Source organism: Rhopilema esculentum, chromosome 21 (assembly GCF_057945365.1).
Source record: "Rhopilema esculentum isolate cy_ngs chromosome 21, ASM5794536v1, whole genome shotgun sequence".
In the NCBI taxonomy this organism is placed as follows: domain Eukaryota; kingdom Metazoa; phylum Cnidaria; class Scyphozoa; order Rhizostomeae; family Rhizostomatidae; genus Rhopilema; species Rhopilema esculentum.
This window is the reverse complement of record NC_142835.1, coordinates 10,998,931-11,021,079: the sequence shown is the minus strand read 5'-3', so window position 1 is coordinate 11,021,079 and position 22,149 is coordinate 10,998,931. Positions and strand designations below refer to the sequence as shown.

At 36.9% G+C, this 22,149-nt stretch overlaps 2 protein-coding genes across 2 annotated transcripts in view; both read right to left on the bottom strand.

Moving 5' to 3' along the window:
• Positions 1 to 539: 539 nt before the first annotated feature.
• Positions 540 to 4,262, bottom strand: LOC135684858 (vacuolar protein sorting-associated protein 41 homolog). Its single transcript, XM_065200541.2, has one exon. The coding sequence runs from the start codon at positions 4,245 to 4,247 to the stop codon at positions 1,611 to 1,613; it is 2,637 nt and encodes an 878-aa protein (XP_065056613.2). The 5' UTR covers positions 4,248 to 4,262; the 3' UTR covers positions 540 to 1,610.
• Positions 4,263 to 5,578: 1,316 nt separating this feature from the next.
• Positions 5,579 to 22,149, bottom strand: part of LOC135684857 (cell adhesion molecule DSCAM) — a 29,419-nt gene continuing 12,848 nt past the window's right edge. Inside the window, exons 5-20 of the mRNA XM_065200540.2 lie at positions 21,151 to 21,444; positions 20,539 to 20,841; positions 20,088 to 20,360; positions 19,337 to 19,615; positions 18,764 to 19,054; positions 18,070 to 18,375; positions 17,397 to 17,693; positions 16,643 to 16,713; positions 15,772 to 16,003; positions 14,899 to 15,192; positions 13,461 to 13,754; positions 12,691 to 12,969; positions 12,033 to 12,320; positions 11,447 to 11,623; positions 10,555 to 10,678; positions 5,579 to 7,866 (exon numbers count right to left, since the gene is read on the bottom strand). Coding sequence (XP_065056612.2) covers positions 6,969 to 7,866; positions 10,555 to 10,678; positions 11,447 to 11,623; positions 12,033 to 12,320; positions 12,691 to 12,969; positions 13,461 to 13,754; positions 14,899 to 15,192; positions 15,772 to 16,003; positions 16,643 to 16,713; positions 17,397 to 17,693; positions 18,070 to 18,375; positions 18,764 to 19,054; positions 19,337 to 19,615; positions 20,088 to 20,360; positions 20,539 to 20,841; positions 21,151 to 21,444 — 4,700 coding nt within the window. The 3' untranslated portion in view covers positions 5,579 to 6,968. The remainder of the gene's footprint in view (positions 7,867 to 10,554; positions 10,679 to 11,446; positions 11,624 to 12,032; positions 12,321 to 12,690; positions 12,970 to 13,460; positions 13,755 to 14,898; positions 15,193 to 15,771; positions 16,004 to 16,642; positions 16,714 to 17,396; positions 17,694 to 18,069; positions 18,376 to 18,763; positions 19,055 to 19,336; positions 19,616 to 20,087; positions 20,361 to 20,538; positions 20,842 to 21,150; positions 21,445 to 22,149) is intronic.

Here is a 22,149-nt window from a genome sequence, read left to right as displayed (position 1 = left end):
ATCAAGAAATTTAGAGAGTTTTGTAATTTTCAAACATCAGTCAATTCTTCAAGCTCTGGAATTATTCAACATCTTCTGAATGGCAGGTCCAGAGTGGATTTAGGTAAGAAGGATTAGAGAGGTGTTGCATAATGATTAGATTTTGTGTCACACACTCCAGGTGGCTGTAAACTGATCGAAAGGCCCATTTTTTAATATTATTGTTATCAGTTATTTTAATATTATTATTGTTAACAGTTGTTAACACAAGATATATAAAGCAACCTTTCTGCATCATTTGTTACTACATGAAATCAGAACAAAATTTACTGAAGAACACACAAGTAATTAGGGGAGGGTGTCATATCTCCCTTCACCCTCTGTAAAAAATTGGTGCTGTTAGTCAAATTTCTAGCCAGGTTCTCCAATGAGGACAATATGTGACAAACCATACAGCAAATTTGGCTGCATCCCTAATCTCTATGACATCATCATGATGTCATAAACTAAGAATAGTCATAAAGTAGACAAGATGACCCAGCATACACAGTTGTCACTGATCAAAATTACCAAAGTCTAACTTAAGTTGTTCAAGAAAGACTGAGTTCTGATCAAATAAAAGTCTTACATTAGTAAATTCAACAAGAAGTAGTTTAGTAACATCTGCACTGAAGAAGTCTTCCCTAAAAAATGTCTATAAACACAGTCTCTCACAAAGAGCTTGGGTATTGCAGGGCAAACTTGATAATAATAACTTGACATTCCAGACTAAGCCATCTAAAAACTTTTTCTCTACTCTTGCCCTAGCAGAGAGGTAACCAGAAATAAAAATATTTTCAAGTTTGCTTCAGTACAAGATTACAAAAACATTTCGGTTAGCAACAGCAAATGACACTAGCAACAAGTAGAAAACTGTAAATATGAATTACAAATAATTAATACATCCCAATTCACTTGAATGCAACAGTAATACATTTGAAATATTCTGCGAAAAGCGAAAAATTGAGCAATGTTGGCACCATTGAAAAACATACTACCAAAGTTTGTTCTATATAAACATTCTATACTTTAAAAGATGATATTTTTAAGTTGATCTTAATCTGGGAAGTAGTCCTGGAATCAATCTGGTCTGGGAGTTGGTTAAAGTGCCTTAGATAGAGATCCATTCCACACACAAAATTTTTGTGTCATTGAATACCACACACAGCAAAAATTATCTGAAAATATTTTTCACATTGACTTTCTACGGATCTTTTTACAACCTTGTTGTCTGGTTCTTGCTACAGCAAAATACACACAAAGAAGAGAAAATCAATATTGATACCCAATATTTCAGCTCTTAAAATCTGAACACTAAACTGCAGAGATTCAAACATGCAGCAAATATACATTCTTGTTTCTAACAATACTATCAACAATAAGTTAATCCCTCATTTTAATAAAGAATTCAATTTTTTCAAAAGTGTAATCGTAGCTAAGTTTAATTACAATAGTTGTTTTCTATAGCAAAATCCATTTGGTGAAAACATTAATCCAACAAAAATATGATACTGCTTATATTTTGGCTCTTGTGAATATCAGATTAATGAAATATGTCATAGGGTCATTTCTTAATTCAAAATCAAATTATTTTACCTTGTGCTTCTTGTGCCTTTCCGCTTTTTTACATTAGCAGTACAAATAGGACAGAATGGTTCCTCTCCATTCTGCTGCAAGCATCTTTCATGGTAGAAATGTTTGCAGAAAAACACCACAATGTCGGCAGTCCCTTGACTGTTTTCAACTACAACATATCCTTGGCAGCCCTCACATTTGGCATCTTCTGACACACTGTAGCCATGAGCTTGTACCCTAACCAGTCTTTGCATTATTGCGACACTGTCTTTATCCAGAATACTTTTGCAACCTTCGTGTAAGGCCACTTGAAGATTATAGTCTTGCAAGATTTTGACAAGTGCATCTCGAAGGCCTGGTATTTTCATACCTGGTGGAATACGTCCAATTAAGATAATAGGATCGATTGCAGTGCCTATATTCATTAGAAGTTCTCTAACAAACAGAGGTTTGTCTATTGAATAATTAATCAAATCTTGCCACAAAACATCATCTTTCTGTTCCTTAGTAAATTCTATAGCCTTCTCAATGTCTTGCTCCTTTTCAATAATCATTGATAGTGCCTTTTTGCTATTCCCCATTCTACTCAGCAAAAAAACCATTTCTGGTATATAGTCTCTTTCCTCACAAACCTTGAAAGCCTTTTCCAAAGCATAGTAGTTGCTACTTCTGAGAAATGGTAGCAGCTTGGATCTGTCAAACTCAGCGAGGAGCTCAACTTGTAGTTCATGAAAGTCTTGTCCAGCTTGAGCATCTTTCAAAAACAATGCAATTAAATACGAGTGCAGCAGTTTCTTGTGATTAAGCAGCTGTCTTACAACATGCTCAACATTCATTGTTTCAATGTTATCAGTTAGCAACTTTACTGCTTTCTTTTCATCTATTTCCATCAAGCTAACAATCTTGTCTTTAAGAAATTCAACTAAATTATGCTTTTCAATCATATCGAACACACCAGGATCTCTAAGCTTCAAGTAAATGGCAAGGCCTTGGGCATATTTCTTCTCATGAGCAAACAAAGTTGCTAGTGTTTGGAGCAAAATCTTGTTATTACTTTCATCTTGCTCCTCTTTGAGCTTCTCTTGTATGACACGGGTAATTGTTGCACTTTCATAAAGATCACTTGGCCATTCTTTGATAAGTTTCTGAAAACCAGAGATGTCTGTTTGCAAGTATTCATTTAATATCATTTCATAAATTGTATGACTCAATCTTGGTTTCTTAAAAGGAACAAGAGGTGTGATAACTTTGAGTTGTCTGTACTTTGCAAATCTGTAAACTTCCTCTTCCCACAGGGCTTGATCATCTCCTAAAATTTTGCTACACAATTTAGCAGCTTCTTTGAACTTCTTGCTGTTAATCAAACTGTTCATATACTTCTTCCATATCTTCAATACATTGTGCGTCTTCAGCATACTCTCGTGTTTTAATGCATCTGCCAAGGCTTCCTCAAACATATCTCTCTCCATCAACCAAGATATATGGTCATCCATATCCCTCGGCTTTGCTAGCACAATGTCTTTTGGGCTAACAATGTAAAACAAACTTTCTTCTTGAACATTCTCAAGAAAATAATTGTTAGATTGGTATTCCTCAAACCCTCTGATAGATAAGGCATCACTAGAGGACTCAAAGTATGTATAGTATGCTTGCGGGCTCAAGATCAACAACTGTGGCCTGTTGGCAGAGCCTTTGCCATCTGCCTTGCTGCTTGGCAAATACGAAAGCACAACCAGCTCACTTCCAAAAGGGGCAATCCCACAAGCAAAGAAGTCTGTATGAAAGACATTTGTCAACTCAACACACAGTGGTGGAAGATTATTTCCAACACTCCAAGCAATCTGCTGGTCTTTGTTATCTCGCTCTTTCACAACACCAACCTGGATATAATCTGCCCAGGCAATAAGCAAAGTATTGCTGTCTTTCCAGCATAAATTACACCGATAAAGATCATCTCTGGGGTTTTGTGACACTTTGTCAATGTGTGCAAATCTAATCCTCCGGTTCATATCATAAACCTCAACACCCTGTGAGTCCGCCCAAGCAATGAAATCCCCTTTCCATTTCATAGTTCTTATATACCCTGTTCCAGAATGTAGCACAGTGTTCTTATTCCTTAACCATCCCTTTTCATAAAGGAGTAATTTTTCTCCAACTCCAACAAGATACTGCCTGTTTCCTCGTTTCGCATACTCCGGGTGCAAGGCAATTGCTCGAATCGGGCAATCAAACATTAGCTGAATGTTATTCTCAGAGCAATATAGGCCATTGATAACAACTCTCCCATCCTCTGAGCAGCTTGCCACATATTCACCATAGCTATCGATACTTATCTGATTAACTGTGGTGGTATGTGACGGGAATTCCTTGTTTCTGATATTATTTCCCTGGTGGTCCAAAACATGAACAACACCCCAATGCGTCCCGAGAGCCAAGAATTTAAGGTGCACTGCCATACAACTGGCAGCATCCTGCTGTAAAATACTTTGTATAGCATTTCCTACACGCTCATATTTTAGCTTAGGCTCCTCATCGTCTTCGTCGTCTTCAAATTGATCATCATCTTCTGATTTTTTTTCCTTGTTACGATCTTTAGGTCCCTCCTCCATGTTTTCTCTTCCCTGAGATAATGCGCAAGCGCACAAACAAATCATAATGGCCTTTGGAGTCACATGATGAACGCCACTACGAAGGAGAGAAGCAAAGACCATGCAAGAAGTTGGTTCGGAGTAGGGACCAAAAAGTCTTTTTAAAATGCCACGCCCATACGCCAAAAAGGAATCCCCGTCATTTATTTTACGGGACTTATCTCATCTCTTAAAAAAGGCTTATATACAGAAAATGAAACTGTTTATGAAACTGTTTTAAAGAGATCTATTAAAGAATCCTTTTAAACTTGAAACTGGCTTTGAAAAAAGCAAACATTTGAGTAAACTAAAGCTTAACTCTATCAAATTTATTTCCTTTTCGTTCTATCAAAATTCAATCAATTTGCCTGCGTGGTACAGATTTCTGATATTATTTGATAGGGTCATTGAGAGTGAAGAAGGGGGTGCTAGTGCTGTAGAGAGGGACATCACGAGTTCTGTTGGATAGAATGAAATATTCAAGTTGAAAATCTTTGCACTAGCTTTTGGTTTTAAGTAAGAAAGAATAATTGTCGACATCTTCCTTGAACTTGTTTTTTTTCAGAGCCCGGGAAACAAGACACTTTTCTGGACAATGGCTCTATATTTTCCAATAATGCTCCATTTTCATATACAGCAACTTTGTTAAACAACGGTTTAGTGTACTCTTAGGAGAGATTACAAGAATTTTTATGTTCTTATCGAATTTTGAAGAGATTGTATATTCCTATCGAGACATAAATGTAACATGTCAAACTTGAAGGCATAGCTGCAATAATATGTCTAATTTGTTTAATGTAACGCTACCTGTTGCTTTCAATGAAACATTTAGTGGGTATTTTTGAGAGAGAAAAATTAGGAGTTAAATTGATAGCAGTCCATTCCTCGGCAATCTAGTCACTTTGCTAGGCCTCCGGTCTTTCTTTGTCGGAGGCCCTGATTTTGGGAGCTTATTAACACTGATCTACAAAATTCTAAAGTCCGTAGAGAGAGCTTCAGAACAATTTTCCCTTTCAGAGTTTTCACTCTTGTCTTTATCCAACATTTTTTTAAGGAAATTGTTTTAGTGAATTAAATCTCACATTCTAGAAAATTTCATATTCTCATTTTTCCTAGACAACCATCAACTCTACAGCTATATTTTTAAATTCAAGTTCAAGAATTTTAGTTGCAGACTCGCAGTAGGCTCACTGTCTTCGCAATTTTATCACTTAACAAAAACCAGCACAATGCTAATACAATGCTTGGTAGAATTCAAAAGGTTTCCCACTACAGCATACGTCTCTATCTCAGTACCAGGTCTCTAGCCTTCTGAGTTCTAAGATGCAGCAGTAGCGACAAAGAAGAAACGTCGTCTGTAAACATCATTTTGAAAATCTGATTCGCTTATTGATTTAATTGAAAAAATTACAGTATGCATTACAAAATTTAATAATAATCAATCTGATGAATTTTCTACTTTTCAATAATATGCAGCAATTAATGTTTTACGAAACCATTCCTGGAAAATCAAGACTCCCAACTGTTGCCTTGGCTGTCAGTGAAACAAGAACAAGGTGTATGTCATCGTAACTATCGAGAAGGATTTAAACGAGCTTTGTGTCGTTTGCTCAACTGTTCTTGGGAGCCTGGTATCTAAGAAGCTAAATTGATCAGGACTCTAAAATGGAAACAACTTGATACCGCGGCTACATGGAAGGAAGAAGTAGGCCTATGTTAAAGTATGGTAAGGGATGAAGAAAAAGTACATAGCGATAACACAAGGGTCTTAAGGAATGATTTATATAGCAATGATTTGGACCGAATAAAATCACCTCTACATCTATTTTATTAGAAATAACAATTGTTTTGCAAGTTATAAAGTGGGTTTTGCAAGTTATTTGCATTCTTGTACTACATAACTAAAATTACAGTTTAATCTCTGTGAAATTTCATAAATGACACAACATTAAGGTTTTACTTTATTTATTGTAGTCTTAAACTACGAAATTTTGATCCAAGTGATCAGCAAAGTTCAATGTTTCAGTAAGATATAAGCTATGGGATTACAACATGGTGTTTTAAAATTCAACTATATTTCATAGCAATAGGAGACGTGCAGGACTTGAATGTCCAGGACTTTCTGCAAATTGTTACAAAAATATCGTATTGAGTATGGTTGCAAGCATGCTGCAATTTATGAATTTTAACTAGTGTTTGGAATTTTTTTCTCTTGGCTATAAAGCTACAATAGATGCAACGTAAAGGGGGGCACAAGTGTCATGGTCAAATCGGGTAACTATGTGTGACTCTATGACCCCTTCACTCAAGGTTGAAGCTGCGACCCTACACAAAAATTGGGGTGTCATCTTTATCAAAAAGCTAAAGTTTTTTATCCTTAACATATAAGCATTTTTAATATTCGATTTTAGTTCTAAAGACCTTTCTGCCAGATTTTAGCCGTAGCAACGTGAGAATTTCAGTTTATAGGACTCAAATTTACTTGGCATCCCACAGGCGGGCACAGAAACAATGTTGAATAGGTTAAGGTTGTTTTTTATTCCTATAAAGAATGTTGCAAAGCAAAGAGTGTCACAAATATCAGTTGATTTAGATAAAAACATGCTGACACCTCACTTAACAATATGAACTAAACATGCAAACCTGGCACTACATTTTTTCAACTTTCGATACAGTGAGCATCTTCGCAGCAGTATTTAGCGCTGTCAGTACACAATGCATTTCTGCTGCCATTGGAAAAACGAAGTCTCAAACGAGAGACTCTCCATCGTATGGGTCTTGAAAATTTTTAACTGTTAGGCCTTTGAACGTTGCATCAACAACATCTGGCCTAATTGGCAATGGCATACGCAGGAGGCAGTCATTTGTATTACGCGGCAATGAAGAGAATTCACAAAGCTCACTGATTTCACTGCAACTGTCTTCAGTTGTACTGTCCCCAATTTGTGGGACAATATATTCCTGCAGTCTGTATTTTCGACCGAATTCGTAGGCACGAACCAACTCTCCGCGCGTTGAACTACAGGTCGATGAAACGGAATCGTACGAACGCACACTTCTTGACCGCTTCACTTTGTTGTCGCGTACGATTAATGTAAGGGATTTCATTCCCGTTGCTTGGGAATCTTTTGGTGGTTGGCCAGTTTTATTTCGCTTCCCATTATTTGCGGTCAAGTAGAGCTTTAAATTCGGTTGTTTTTGCAGTCCACTATCTAAACTTTTAAAATAATGTCTCAGCTGCTGATCTTTATAAGACCGCTTAGCACGCTCCGTGTACTTTTCCTCGCTTAACGCGCCCTCAACACTTCTGGAAATGAAATTTCCCGTTGCCTCCGCATTGCCGCTATCACTTTCATTGGAGCTAGGCATGTTTCGACTTGACAATAAACTGTTGCTAGTATAAATTCCTTTAGAGAGCTGGGATGATTCAGAGGTTTTGTATGTGTTTGTGCTTGGAGTGCCAAAACGCATCGCAGATTCAGGTTTGTCAGGGCTACTATTCTCCTGAGTGTCTGTTGCCTTGTCTTCGTCTTCCTCGGTTTCATCGAAGTTCAAAAGCTGCGCAAACAGATGCTCCGGGAAGCGCTCTTCCTCTCCTGTTGGGTTGGAGGTCGGCGGCTCGTCGTTACTAGAAACAACGCTCTCCCTGCAATAAGACAGTAGTAAGAATAGCACAAATATTTCATTTGTAAATTTATTTTAGCGCTACCAAATTTAAAAATGGCTTTGAAAGAAGCAAAATTTTAAAACACAGTAAAGCTTTTGTCTGATAATCTACCAACTCAGCGGATAAAACTGAGCGGAACGCCAGGCACATCCAATGCTAACGTATAGCAAATTCTGTGAAGGTTTTGAAACACAGAAGATTTTGAACAATTCTTTTGCGGTACAGAATTTGAAAATGGCTTTGAAAAAAGCAAACATTTTATGACATACTAAAAGCTTTTTCATCTGACACTCCTTCAGAGCATAAAACGTCAGAATAAGGTTCCGAAAGAACACGATGAAAAATATATACCCAGTTGTGGATCGAAATAGGCCAATCAGAAAAACGCAAGCACAAGACCGAGGATTGACAGCAAAGAAACATTTAGTTATGGCTTGCCTAATCTGACTCTCGAATTGCAAGGAAGTGTTACCAATCCATGGTAGTTTCAAATAAACTGGGCACTTTTGCGGACCAAACTTTTGAACAGCCGAAAAACTTGCGATCTTCTCCTTAGTATAAGATAAAATGACGTCTTCTGGATATCCGTTGTCCAGAAAGTTCGTTTTAAGTTTTTCCAGTTCAGCGTGTAGTTTAGATTTCGAGCAGATCATAAGTGCCCTATTTATTAAAGTTTTGACAAGGTTGACTTTGCGTTGTTTTGGGCAAAATGAATTCCAGCGTATGTACTGACCGGTAAAAGTAGGCTTGCGATATACACTGGTAAGAAATCCAGTGTTAGACTTTTCGACCAAAACATCTAAAAGTGGCAAGGAATCATTTCAAACGTAAACTGGAGAGCTAAGTGTAGGCTATTAAGGTATTTTAAAAAGATATCACACTCAGCCTCTGTTTTGAAAATGGTATGTGTCATCCACATACCGAAAATAGACACCTGGCTTTTGGTCGAAGTCGAACAAACGCTCTTCATGCTCTGAGAAGTGTCAGACGAAAAACTTTTAGTATGTCGTAAAATGTTTGCTTTTTTCAAAGAAGATTTTGAGATCAATAAGATTTTCAAACAAAGCAAATTTTCAGACAAAGAAGGTTTTCACGTCGAGAAGACTTTCAGTTGACTTAGATTCTCAGGTAAAGAGGATTTTCAGGTAAAGCAGTAACTCAATCAAAGAGGTATTTATTATAAAGAAGATTTCAACATTGAAGGACAGTGAGACAAAGAAGATTGGTTTAACAAACATCCATCGAGAATGTTCCTGTCACTATCACGGTTATTAAACCTTTCTAAACATTCAGAGGTTCTGAAAATTAATACTTGGTTTTTTGCATTCAAGGTTGCACTTGGATAGTTCTCCCCTTCGTGTCAATAGTATTCAAGCAAGAGCCATTCTAAGCACCCCTAAATTTTAAGAATAAACTATGCTCATGTTAATATTTGGGTTCAAAGTTTCATCTATAGTTGCTTGTATCACGCAGTTTGCCTTCAAAGGTGGTGTGTGAAGAGGTGATATACTGAACTGCACTTTGCAACTTGTGAAATGTATAATCTCACGACGCTCTAACTGAGATTGTTTTCGAAGCTTTTTATAATAAGAAAAATACACAGCTCTGAAAAGTTAATTAGAAAAGACTCTAATTGATGCAGCATGTAGGGCAGATAACTGAAATCTAGACAATAGATCCACATTTCGAATGAGGTCTAGATAACTTAAATCTAGACAATAGATCCACGTTTCGAATGGTAATATGGTTCACAGCTTTACACACAGAAAAATTATTTGAAAAGGGGAAAAGGAATGTTTATGTTATTGGGTTCAATGCAATTCTTTTTGAAAACAATACAATTTCATCGTGTAGATCATCATGTGATTAAAATTTAAACCAAGAATTTGAACAGATGTAAATTGTATTTTGCTCAGAATCAAAAGATGATAAAATATTATTTAAAAAAATATATTTCTAATTGAAAACCAAACTAAACGGACTCTTTGACCTCAAAAGTTTTCAAAGTCTTCGTCAGGACGATGCAGCCAGGCCTCTGTGTTCACCAATCAATGCATTGGTCAAAGAGTTTTTTGAATTTTCAAATGAAAAATGATGTTGATTTTAAGTTCCTTTTGTCACCTTGAAAAAATGACCCAATAATATTTTGATTAAGACGAGCTAAACCTAATTAAGCTTTTAATTACGCCATTGCGGAAAAGGCACAATGGTCAATATTTTAAGCCAGCCTTGCTGTAAACAATGTTTTACAATCAACACCTCAACCTGTAAACTTCCCATCTGATTAAATCGACGTATACCCGCTAAGAAATGAATTCGGTATCATGTTAACATGTTCCAAAACTAGTTTTGACTTCACTGACTGTTTATTGCCAGGTTTTTGACCTATCAGATCCATTACCAGAATCCTTATTACATCACAGTATAGTGTATGGAGTCTAAAAGCATGGTTATTTGACTGGCTTAATGGCTTTTCCATGGTTTCTGGAAAGTTTTAGAGACAAACAGGACACATTGACTGGAAGTCAATACCTGACTTTATCTTAGCCCAAAAACCCAGGACATCGTAAAATATTCAAGCATGTAGATAATACTTGGCCTGCTGTGACCAATTTGAATTGAAAATTGATACCAAATGAAAACGAGGCAAGTTAATTTTTAACTTACACCGCGGAATTCCATGGCCAGGGCATGTTGGGCTCGTTATAAGGGCCGTCATATGTGCCACGAAATTGGTCTTTTGGGAAGTCGTCATCGCATTCACAAACAAACAGACGATTGCACTTTGGAGCTGCAGAAAAAAGTGTTATTGTGAAATTTAAAATGCTGTTTAATCGAAAGGTTGTAGTCAGTTTCTATAATCGGGGTTTTGATAGCACGTTCTAATAGCTACATTCTCATTAAAGTGTAGAGACATGTTTCCTGTGTAACAAATATTCTAACTAACCTTACCAAATGCTTTCAGCTCAAAAGCTTGCTTTATTCAATTTGGATGAATTTGAGAGCAAGAAAAATAAACATTTACTGCTATAAAAAAGAAATCATTGACCATATGCTATCATGCTACAGAGAGGATATACATCGATTTAAATATTCATAGAAGGAGAGTTAGTTTGCTTAAGGCACAAAGTTACCCCAATGACCATGGCATTTTATGCAAATTGAATCTAGCGTGGTTTATTGAGGTTTACCTCGTTAATAGTCAACATGAGACCCATACAAGCAAAACTACTTTATCATCAACCCCAAAGATGCTTTTACAGCCGCCAAGCATTGAGAAAAGACAAAAGGGGCAGATGAGGGAGAGAGAGGACGGATAGGTAGAGGTGGCAAAGGGGACAGACAGCTTAAGTTCCAAGCTAAGAGGTCCCCTTGAGTTAAATATAGACTAACTTCCATTTGGCGCTTATTAGTTAACCAATCAAATTTCAATTAAAATGACATGGTCTACTTTCTCATTCCGGTACAAAATTTATTTGCAATAAAACTTTTGCTGCAAATTGAATAGATTGTAACCAATTGTTGACCAGCAATCAAGTAAATTTATTAACCATCTTACTTCTCATCCTGCGCTCTGTTCTATCCCATGATGCTAACAGCATAATGATCGTCACAATGACAACAGCAACAACACAACCAGCAATGATCGGCCCTATTACGTTTTCTTTTTCCTCCGCCACAGCGACACTCTCGAGTATTGTCCTCTTTTCTTCTGAGACAACTCGTGTAACCAAACCTGCAGTTATATTTCTGACTTTTATTTTGATATCAATGACAACGCAAACAAATTCATTTTTTTGATGGAAGATTTCTAAGCCAGCAACGATGTAGATGGAGGCAAAGCAAGTAATGGGTGCCTAGTAAAATAGAAATGCTGCTCTTCCCATTTCTTTAATAAGTCCTAATGCCTTATTGAAGTCCTAGAGTGAAGTAGTACATTTTGTTACTAGAAGTGCCTCTGACTATTTGCACAGGGTTGATATGACCTTTATCAGCAAAACTCTATCAGTTGTGCATACGTAGCGCCTAATTGCTTGAAAGAACTTTAAGCTACCTGCCTTACATATTGCTTGGGACATGGCTCAAAAGATCATATTTTACTTGTCAGTTTGGAATTATGTTCTAAAAAAGAGAACCAAACATACCATTTGCAGTGACATGCACTTCAATCGTGTTACTAAAAGGACCAACACCAACGGAATTTTCACTGGCAACAGCAAAGAACGCCTTGGAACCGACTTTCATATCAAATGTCATCCAGAGCTTGTCAGATGGCACTTGAAGATAGTTCCAGGACGAAAGATTACCGTATCTGTATTTGATTTCATGGCGAACAAAGGGGCTGTGACCGTTGAAGCCTGGGACCCAGCTGATGTTGACGGATGTTTTGTTGAATTGCTCTGCTTTAATGGCCCTTGGTCGGGCTGGAAAACCTGTTAAAAAACATGATGAATATCATTTCTGCAACCATTTCTCAAACAATAACACAGAGAATCAATAACTCGCGAATAATACAAAAAGAAATAATAAGTCTTTTTCATCAGCTTTTGGATTTTCATTCGAACATTAGAGGTTTAGATAAGTTCACTTATATAAATTAGAAAGGTTATAAGAATACGGCATTGCCTTGATAAAATCGTTGCTATCTGGAAAGAACGAAGTGTCGAGAAGGGACTTGAGTTTAGAAAAATAGGTATCAAAGATATCCTAGAATAATTAAGGGACATTTGAAAAATGAAAAAAATACACCAAGAAACATTATCTTAAATTTAGTGAAAGATAAACAGACTGTCTGAATTCTACCTTGCACAACAAGTGTAATGATATTCCAGTCAGAGCCATATTGATTGACAGCAGAGCAGTTATAGGCACCAGCATCTTTTAATTTTACGTCACTCAATACAAGTTTTCCTTCATTGTAATACGGAGTACTTCGTCGCCGTCGTCGTTTGATAATTCTTTTGATATTGAAGTACCAAGAAATGACCGGTTTGGGATGGCCTACTGCGACGCAAGGCAGTCCTACGTTTGCGTTCACTGGAACTTTGACAATCTGCGTAAGGGTCAGGATCCGAGCTGGAACTGAATAACCAAGAACGTTCTAACAATCTTTATGTTTTTCAGCTTTTACAACTGATGTCAAACAATTAGTTGATAAATAAACGTAATGATCAAGGAAGCTCCTATTTCCTTTGTGATGTCAGTTAGTACAGTCTCCCTTTAGTTCTAGAGTGCACCAATCACATGTTGTGACAGATAATACCCCCTTGGTTTTGTAGTCCTTTCACAAAGAAGGTCCGAAGTGTCCCACATGGTCAAGTAGCTCAGCTGATAAAACATTTGTTGCTGGTCTTAGGTTCGATTCTTGTTTATTACATTCTCATAAATCCTGTTCTTCTTTCAAAGGTTTTTCATAAAATGAAGTTAACATTTAACGAGAAAGCAATACACGTAAGGATAACATCTAAGGATGATTTAAGGTTTGGAAATTTGTAAAAAAATTTTCCTTGCAACAGCTTAAGAGAATGAGTTAAATAAGATTGAATTATACGAAAATTGAATGATAGACTAACTTTTTGTCATCGTCATTGCTTTGACAAAGCCTGTTCGAAGTCCTGTTCCAATGACAGTCTGTGCGTTCATCCAAATTTCATACTTCTTGCCGACTTCCAGTCCATGTAAGATACTCGAGGAAGCGTTCCTGCTTAGCCGAACCTCGTGTTGTGATGTAGATCCATCCATGGACTTGCGGTAGTGTAAAATGTAACCCGTGATAACGCCATTTGGTTTGGAAGGCTTCTTCCACGTGACCATAATTTGGTGTGGAGAAGCTGCAGCAGCTCGCAACTGTTCAGGTGGTCCCGGAACTGTTAAAATAGAAATTAAAAATTAGGTTATCGAACAACGGAAAACAATCGCTTAAGATGTTGGCCTTGTATAATTACGTAAACAGAATGATGGAAGTGGAAATAACTTGTTGACAAATTAATAAAAGATGATGAAGGGCTTGAAAATAGGTTGGTTCTTAGGGAACTCTGGGGGAAGGGGGGGGGTTGCCGGTGAGGAAGCAGCTTGTGAATGTTGTTAGAGGGTGCTAGAAAAACTTCTAAAGGGGTGTCAAGCGTCAGGAGATTATTTCCATTAGATAATATGAAGGCAAACTCTGATGTCGAAAATAGAAGGTATCTTCCCCGTTTACTTATTATTAACTTTGTGATTTTTTAACAATATTCCAAATCTTAGTGTAAATAAAAATTTTGAATATTTTTTAAGATTGGCCCAAAGTACCATTCTGAATGGTACCTTAATGATAGCAGCCTAAAGCAACATCATAATAAAAAATTAGCTTATTTACTTTCGTTTGACAACATAATGATCTCAGCGATAAAATAGTAGATAGACACCGTAAAAAGGGACTAGGAACGGCTTTTCTTACAAAACAGAAGACTTTCTCCATTCAATCATTAAATTAAATTCAATCATACTTATGAAGGTTAAGTTTTTGTGGCTGGGCTGAGGATTTTTGAGACACGATCAAAAAACAGGCACATGATAGTTATTACCTGAGGCGTTACCATTGTTGCCACAGATTGTAAGAAAAATTTTCGAATTTTGATGCTTTAAGTTCGCTGGAAAATGCACTCATTGAGCAATTTTTACTACCTTACAATACAACCTTACTCTAAGAATTAATATCCACAGGTGGAACGCTATTTGATGGTTTTAATCTGTTTTCTGGTAATCATTCTCATCATTCGCGCACCCATCCCTGAAACATTGTAATGTGGAGTTTGTTTCTCACGGGTTTCAGTTTGCCCATTAGCAGTTGAAATATTAACGTGCAAAGGAGAGAGAAGGATTCAATCGAAATGAAAATGAAAACCATCTGATGTACCATCCATTATCATTTTTATAATTTATGCCACCATCAAGTTTGCTGAGTAATGAACCGATTTCTAACTCTTGGGGGTGGCACTTATTGATTCAAGGGTTATGAGAAGTAAACCTTACCATCTTCCAGCGTCCTTGAGATAATACTTTTGCTTGTCTTTCCGTCTCCACCTTCTGTGAAAGCCAGAACAAAAATCTCGTATTCTGTATACTTTTCCAAATTGGTAAGTTCGGCATAGTGAACACGAGTGACAGTCTTCTCAAGAACTTTCTTCGAGAGTTTCTTAAAGTATTTGACTTTGTACCCTTTAATTAGTCCATGTCTGTGTGGAAATGGGGGCAGTCCCCAAGTAACACGTATTATCTGAGAGCTTATTGCAGTGGCCTTGATGCTGGTCGGTGGGGCAGTCGGAGCTAGAAGAAGAATTTGTCAAGGTATGCAGGTGAAAACAATAAAAATATTACAGTAATTGAGCAAATATGTCAATTAATAATCAGCATTATTATATGCAATATATGCATTCATTCATTCTTAGCAGCTGCCTCAAGTGCTTATTAAACGCAAATTCATAAGGAGGTTTTTACTGATTTTGATCTGTTTCTTTGCTATCATGAAACTCTGTTAGTTAATGAATGATTCAATCGATAATTCAATTAATTTTGCTATATTTCTTTCTCTCTTCAAACCTCGGAACGAAGGAAAATAGTTTCTGTTCACATTTTATGTCACAGATTGAATGCCAACATAAACAGAGAATTTTAAATGCATGCGTCATCAAATGTACTCCTACATTGAACACTTCTTTAATAAGTGTGTGGATAAAGCACAGAAACATAGAAGCATTATAAGAACTGTTTGGCATATGTTCCAGTTTTTCCTATCAAATTAAGCAATAGTCAAATGTTCGTACAAGGTCTGTAAGAAATTCAGCTGAAATTAACTTGATTTCTTGATTGAATTTTTTTTTGAAATAGCAGAAAAGAGCTATCTACCTCCTTGCAGAGTGGTTCTTCTTTCAACAGGAGAAGGGGGACCAACTCCCGCCTTTGTAAATGCCTTCACCGTTATCTCATAAGAAGTATACGGCAATAAATTCTCCAGCAAAGCTTCATGCCGTTGCTGTCCCTGGACTAATATATCTTTGTCTGGTGTGGAGGCAAAAAACTCTTTGTACGTGACGTAATAGCCAAGTAGGATTCCGTTTCGTTGATTGACACGAGGAGCCTTTAGAACAAAATCAATTGATCAGAATAAAGAATTGAATATTCAAAGTAGCAGAAAAAAGTACCTAAAATCTACGTCAAGTAATGGCTCTCTTTCTACTGTTAGTCCTTAGAAAGTATGGTAATATTTTCATAGTAATATAATTAGAATTCGTTTGATTTAATATATTTGAAAAGTTTATCTTATAACATTGGATTCTCGTCGCCGTTTTGCTTTGTTCCTGAATTTATCCTCGTATTTATATTATACTCATTGCAAGATTCACAGAATCCGGCGGACAGCCTGCCCTGCGGTTCTTTCTTCTCACACACAATATTTTCATAGACCGTTAAAGTTCATTGTTTACAGTTAACCTATTCATATACTACACTTTCATTCATCAACAACTAGCAATTTATATTGTCGATAAGCTCTTAACTGACCGGCTAATTTGGCTCGATATACAGACATAACGACGACATAAACAAAGCAGGAATATGTGTATGTAATTCAGCATGTTTGAGGATGCTAATATTGAATAGATAGGCTGTGGTTGGGCAGTCCCAGTCCGCTTAAAGAGGTGCTCGTAATCTGAATTTAGGATTATGAAATGATGGTTTTGCTAAGCATCTTTTATTTAACTCGTTGCATGAAACTTACCCGCCATTGTACTTTTAGTTTATCTTTTGCAATTGCAGTAACAGTCACATTCGTTGGAGATGATGAAGGAGCTGAAATTGCAAAAAATGTTATAAAGTAAATAAGTCTTTTGTGCAGAGAAAATGAAAAAGGTGGCAACACAAGACGTGTAACTGAAGTATACTTTTGATCGGAAACTTAACAGATAAAAAATGTGGAATGACATCCACTTTGATGTGATGTCGAAATTTGTTTATTCAGGTGCCCATCTTTATTTTCGAATGGTATGCTTTCCAAGGAAGTTTTTGCTATAAAATGGACCAAAGGAAAAACATTTTTTTGAAACAATTAATTTCACCGTCATTGAGTGTTCTTTAAAGAGAATCTTTTATTTACTTCACAGTAATTTGAATGGAAATTGCATTTCCTCAGATATCAGAATCTTTTTGGTCTTTTGCTTCGACCAACGGATGGCAGAGGCTTCAATATGTGGCGGCCAAACGCGAAAGAACCAAAACGAAAAATTAAAAAAGAATTGAAAAGGCCCGAATTACGTTCAATATTTTCAAATAACTATGGGAATCTTTTACAATGTCTAGCTTTCGAATAGTTGTAAAAAAGGTCCCTGTTTTCTTTTCTATTTCAGCACATCAAAATCTCAATCACGAAAAATAAAAAAACTTTTATTACAATTTCTTGTCTCAAACAACTATCTCTTATTGAGCAAATCAAACGTCTTTGATGTCAAAATGCTACTGAAATATCTTCGTTTTACCTTCCTCTCTTGTTCTGAAAACAGAGTCCTCACTAGGCTGGCTCTCGCCAATGCCATTCGTTGCTCTGATTCTAAAATTGTAGTTTACTCCAGGTGACAATCCATGTACAGTGGCCTTTGTGTTGTTCCCAGGAACAAAAACTCGAGCTACCTTTGACCACATGTCTGAATGTCGCTTATATTCGACTGTGTATCTTAAAATTGCAGAGTGACCATCATATGGCTTGCTCCATGTAACTTCCAACCAGCGAGACGAGATTTTTTCAGACAGAGGAATCTTTGGTGGATCTGGCCTCTCTGTAAGAAAAAAATAACAAGAAAACATGATTTTAAATCAAAATTGAATTAATTGGAAATTTATTTTAACAAATGAATTTTTACTTTCACTCTGATATCTGAAATCAAAGAGACCAATAGTTGGTTATGTAAATGAAATGGCTTTTGTCAATTCTAAGGCTTGGGACTGTGGAAGCACCATAATTATTAAGAGACAATTTTCACGCATGTAAAACTAGATCAAGAACCTCTTGATAAAGGGTGATAGAAAGAATTAAGGTTGCAAAAAGGCGTAACTATTAATGAATTGGAGAAACAGTGCCTCTTCACAATCTTGAATTGGCGTTGCATTCACCCCAGCTGCTTTCCGTTTAGTAAATGCATATGTAAAACGCACCTAAAACAACCACTCGAAAATCTTGTGTGTCTCCACCAAAGGAGTTAGTAACCTGACAGATGTATGTTCCGTTATCGGCTCTTTGCAGAGTGTTAATTTTCAAAGTTGAATTCACGTAGACTTGATTGCCAACGCGTCTCATCAGCTTGTTTTCATTGAACTTCGAAGAGACAGAAATAGGCTTTGAAGATTTGTACCAATGAAGTTTGATATCTGGGGTACCAGATGCCTCGCAGCGAATTACTGCTGATGCATCCTTGCGCTGTTTCACAACTTTGCTGCGAGCAGGTATGACCTTGGCAGGAACTAGGAGAAAAATCTGACAGGCTAGACAATCGGCGAAGGAAAATAAAAGCAATTTTTTTAAATTTTTATAATCTTTTCATGACGAAGATATTAGAAGAGCGTCATTTTTATACTGGAAATACTGTTAACTTTTAAAAGGCTGGAAAACATAAACAGATTTTCTTTTTTTATTCTAATCACAAAGAAAAGTTTTTTGGAGCATGTTCTATGATAGACAAAAAAGTTTCTTGGTTGTTAAACTGCTTGCAAAGGAAGGCAATTAATTGGTCCTGCATTCTCGCTATATTTAACATCAAAATATAGGGCAAAATTGGCATTTACACAGAGATGTTAGTGCTATGCTATGAAATTTAAAACAGTTTGCTGCTCAGCTACTGTGGGTACAAACCTTTGATATCAACTGTAATTGTTCTTTCTGCATTTTTTCCAATGTCATTTTCCGCACTGCACGTGTACTTCCCATTGTCCTTCGCCGATGTCCGGTATATAAGAAGAGAACCGTTTTGATACTGTCGCACCCGGTCGGTCAAATGAAGCAATTTCCTAGCTTCACTAAATTCACCCTTTTTATACCAAACGATTTGTGGAGAAGGAAACCCTGAACCTTTGCATATCAGATGAAGTGTGTTTGGTTTTAGAATTGAAACGTCGTTTGGGGCAAGCGTGAGTTTCGGAGATTCTAAAATTGGGTCGAGGAAATAAATTTATTTGCCATATTACAAATCAATAAATAGAAGTTTATGGTATGATTCATTATACTAAATGTCATATCATATAATATTATATCATATCAAAATTTATGCGTGATATAAAGCAAGTATTTAACATCTTTTAACATTAAACATTGCAAATAATAAAAATTTGAAGTTTCTGCTCAGAAACGTCATAAATTATTTATCTATTGATTGTGATTTATAGGCATGCATACACATGGGCAGGCATTTTAAGGAAATTGACGAACCGTGTACCAGAAGCTCTTCGGAGTAAGATGCCGATCCAGCAGCATTTTCTGCCTTGCAGGTATACCTTCCTCTGTGTGCTGCTTTAACCTCTGAGAATGTCAAATAACTTAAGAAGTCTTTGGTGTCGACAGTCACTCCGTTCCCGCTAATGATTATCTTTCCATTCCAGTACCAGGTTATTTTAATGGGAAGATCGCCTGTTGGAACCTGGCATGTTTTCGATGTCCGGTGTCCGGCTTCGATTGGTGTCCATTTGAAGGGAGCAATTGTAGGAGGCACTAAAAAGCAAAGTATGATCATAAAATATTATGTAATTAATCACGTAAAGCCCAAGTCCATAAGCTTGAGTTAGGCTAAACTTGTGTATGATAGAAAATATTTGCTTTAGCTGTTACAAATATTGCGTATTTTCATGACAGTGGCCGCTAGTGGTTAGCAGTGACAGTTACTTGTCTAACTTGTAAAGAGTCAAGCTGAGATGAATGGAGCGTATACGGGTATGAGAACCTATTTTGTTACAGTACCGTAAAGTTGATAGACTACGATTAAAGCAATCATGAAAAGTGATATTTCGATGGAAGAAGGACCATATGAAGAGATTTGCTAAGTCTCTTCCAAATAACTAAATTAAATTTGGAAAATTTTTTGAAATTTTAAATGTATTTTTTCCCTTTTCTCCTATAAATTGAATTCTATACTAACAGCATTGAAGGTTTTTTGCTTAAAAAAATTAATAATCAATTTGGCTACCTTGAACATATAGACCCAGTGTCTTTTCATCGTCTCCTACTTCATTAGAGGCCTGGCACTTATATTGCCCTTTGCTCTTTTCTTGAACTGAAGAGATGAACAGCGTTCCATTTTCAAATATCTTGTACAGGTCATCAGTTGCTAGATTGTGCCAACTATCCTTGGACCATTTGAATGTTGCCAGTGGGTAGCCTTTCGCAATGCAGTGGAGGTAAACTGGCTGGTTGACCAGCGCGTAAACACGTTCTGGGAAACGTACGATTGTTGGAGCACCTTTAAAGGAAAGCAAAATGGCGGTAAAGTATGGTCATACCATATTGTATAATGATCTGTTTCGTGAGTGTGTCTGAGCTATTCAAGTGTGACTAATTCTGAAACTAAAGAGGAATACGGCAAGAAGAAAAATACAAGAAGCTGCAGCGATACAAAATGTCTTTCTCGTTAACGTTACCTTTGACAGTCACATCTGAAGTCGCAGTGGCCACACCTGCTTTGTTCTCTGACTTGCATGCGTAGACGGCACTGTCACTCATCCTCAGTCCCTGTATCATTAAAATGCTTTGAACTCCGCCAGATGCTGTGTTGCTGGTCGCGATTGTGACGCGTTGCTGGCTGTTGAAAACCTGCACTCCGTCCGACCACCACGTGAATTGTGGTGTCGGCTGCCCCGCAGCAATGCATTTTAAGCTCAGGGTCTGATCCTGTTCCAGAACCTGGCGCGTTTGTGGCAATGTTGTGATTCTTGGCTTTATTGCTACAAAGGGAACGCGTGTATAGGACGAATCAGAATTTGTTTTGTCGGCTGATTTAGCAAGATTTTTTAATTAAATGCAATGAGATCCAGAAAAATTAAGACATGATGCAATAAAAATAAAAATTAACTAGAGATTTAAACTTAAATTGATAAACAGCAAATGAGTTAATCAGTTAAGAAGCGACATAAGTAAAGAATGTGCAAGGTAAGGAATGGGTTAACATCCACAAAAGCAGCAGATATGTTCTACAAGTACGAATTAAGATGGATAAAAAAGTAATTGAAGTCGACGTAAGAAGTAGATTTTACCTCCGACAACAAGCCTGGCGCTGGTCTGTCTCTCCTCGACAGCATTCCTTGACACGCATTGGTACACACCCTCGTCTCGATGCGACACTAAGTATAGAAGCAAGTCACTGGAAAGGACATTGTTTGTTTGAATAGACCTATCAATAACCATTCTGCTGCCAGTAGAAAGTGGCGTTCCATCTTTTATCCAGGTAATTGAAGGTGTTGGGAGGCCAGTGACCTTGCATGAGAAACGAAGGGTATTGCCAAGAGGTATGAACTGACTTTGCAGCGTTCTAGTGAATCGTATGCCCTCTGTAATGAAAGTTGGAAAATAAAGGCGTTGTATCTAGCATAAAATTTGGAACTAATTGAGGGTTGTTTTTTTACTTCAATGGAAACAGTTGGATAATCGCTTGCTGTTAAACGATTATAAAACACGACTTTTACAGTTACGATAAAGCTAGTCCACATCAAAATATGATTAGGATAAAATGATGTAAAGCTTTGTCTAAAAATCTTTACCCGCCTTAATGCTGCAAAGAAAGCTTTTAATACAACATGTTATTTGAAAATAGGGCTGGAATCAAAAACGCAAAATCAGGAAGAATAGGCTACGACAAACTAATTGTTCAAGTCAAATGAGAGTTCTTAATTCAAAGCGAAAGTGAAATCCCAAAACCACAAATCAACTTCTGTTTCTGATGCCAAAAGTTTTTAGAATCTATCTTTATTGAGGGACAATCGAAACAAATAGAACTTAATTTTTCTGATAGTACATCTTTTTGAAATGTTTCGCTTACAGTAAGACTTTCAATGTCGGACATCTCCAGTTAACGTTCACGTGATGGTCATTGATGGCGGCAATGGGGTTTTTGGACTGACGCAATTACCTCCTCTATTTCTCTAAGATTTGCGCAAGAAAATAAGCATCTTTGTAGTGTAGCTCTGAAATGGTTCAAAAAGTGGGCAAAAAAGTTGTGTTATCCATACTTTCATTGGCTAGGCCAAAAAGCCAAC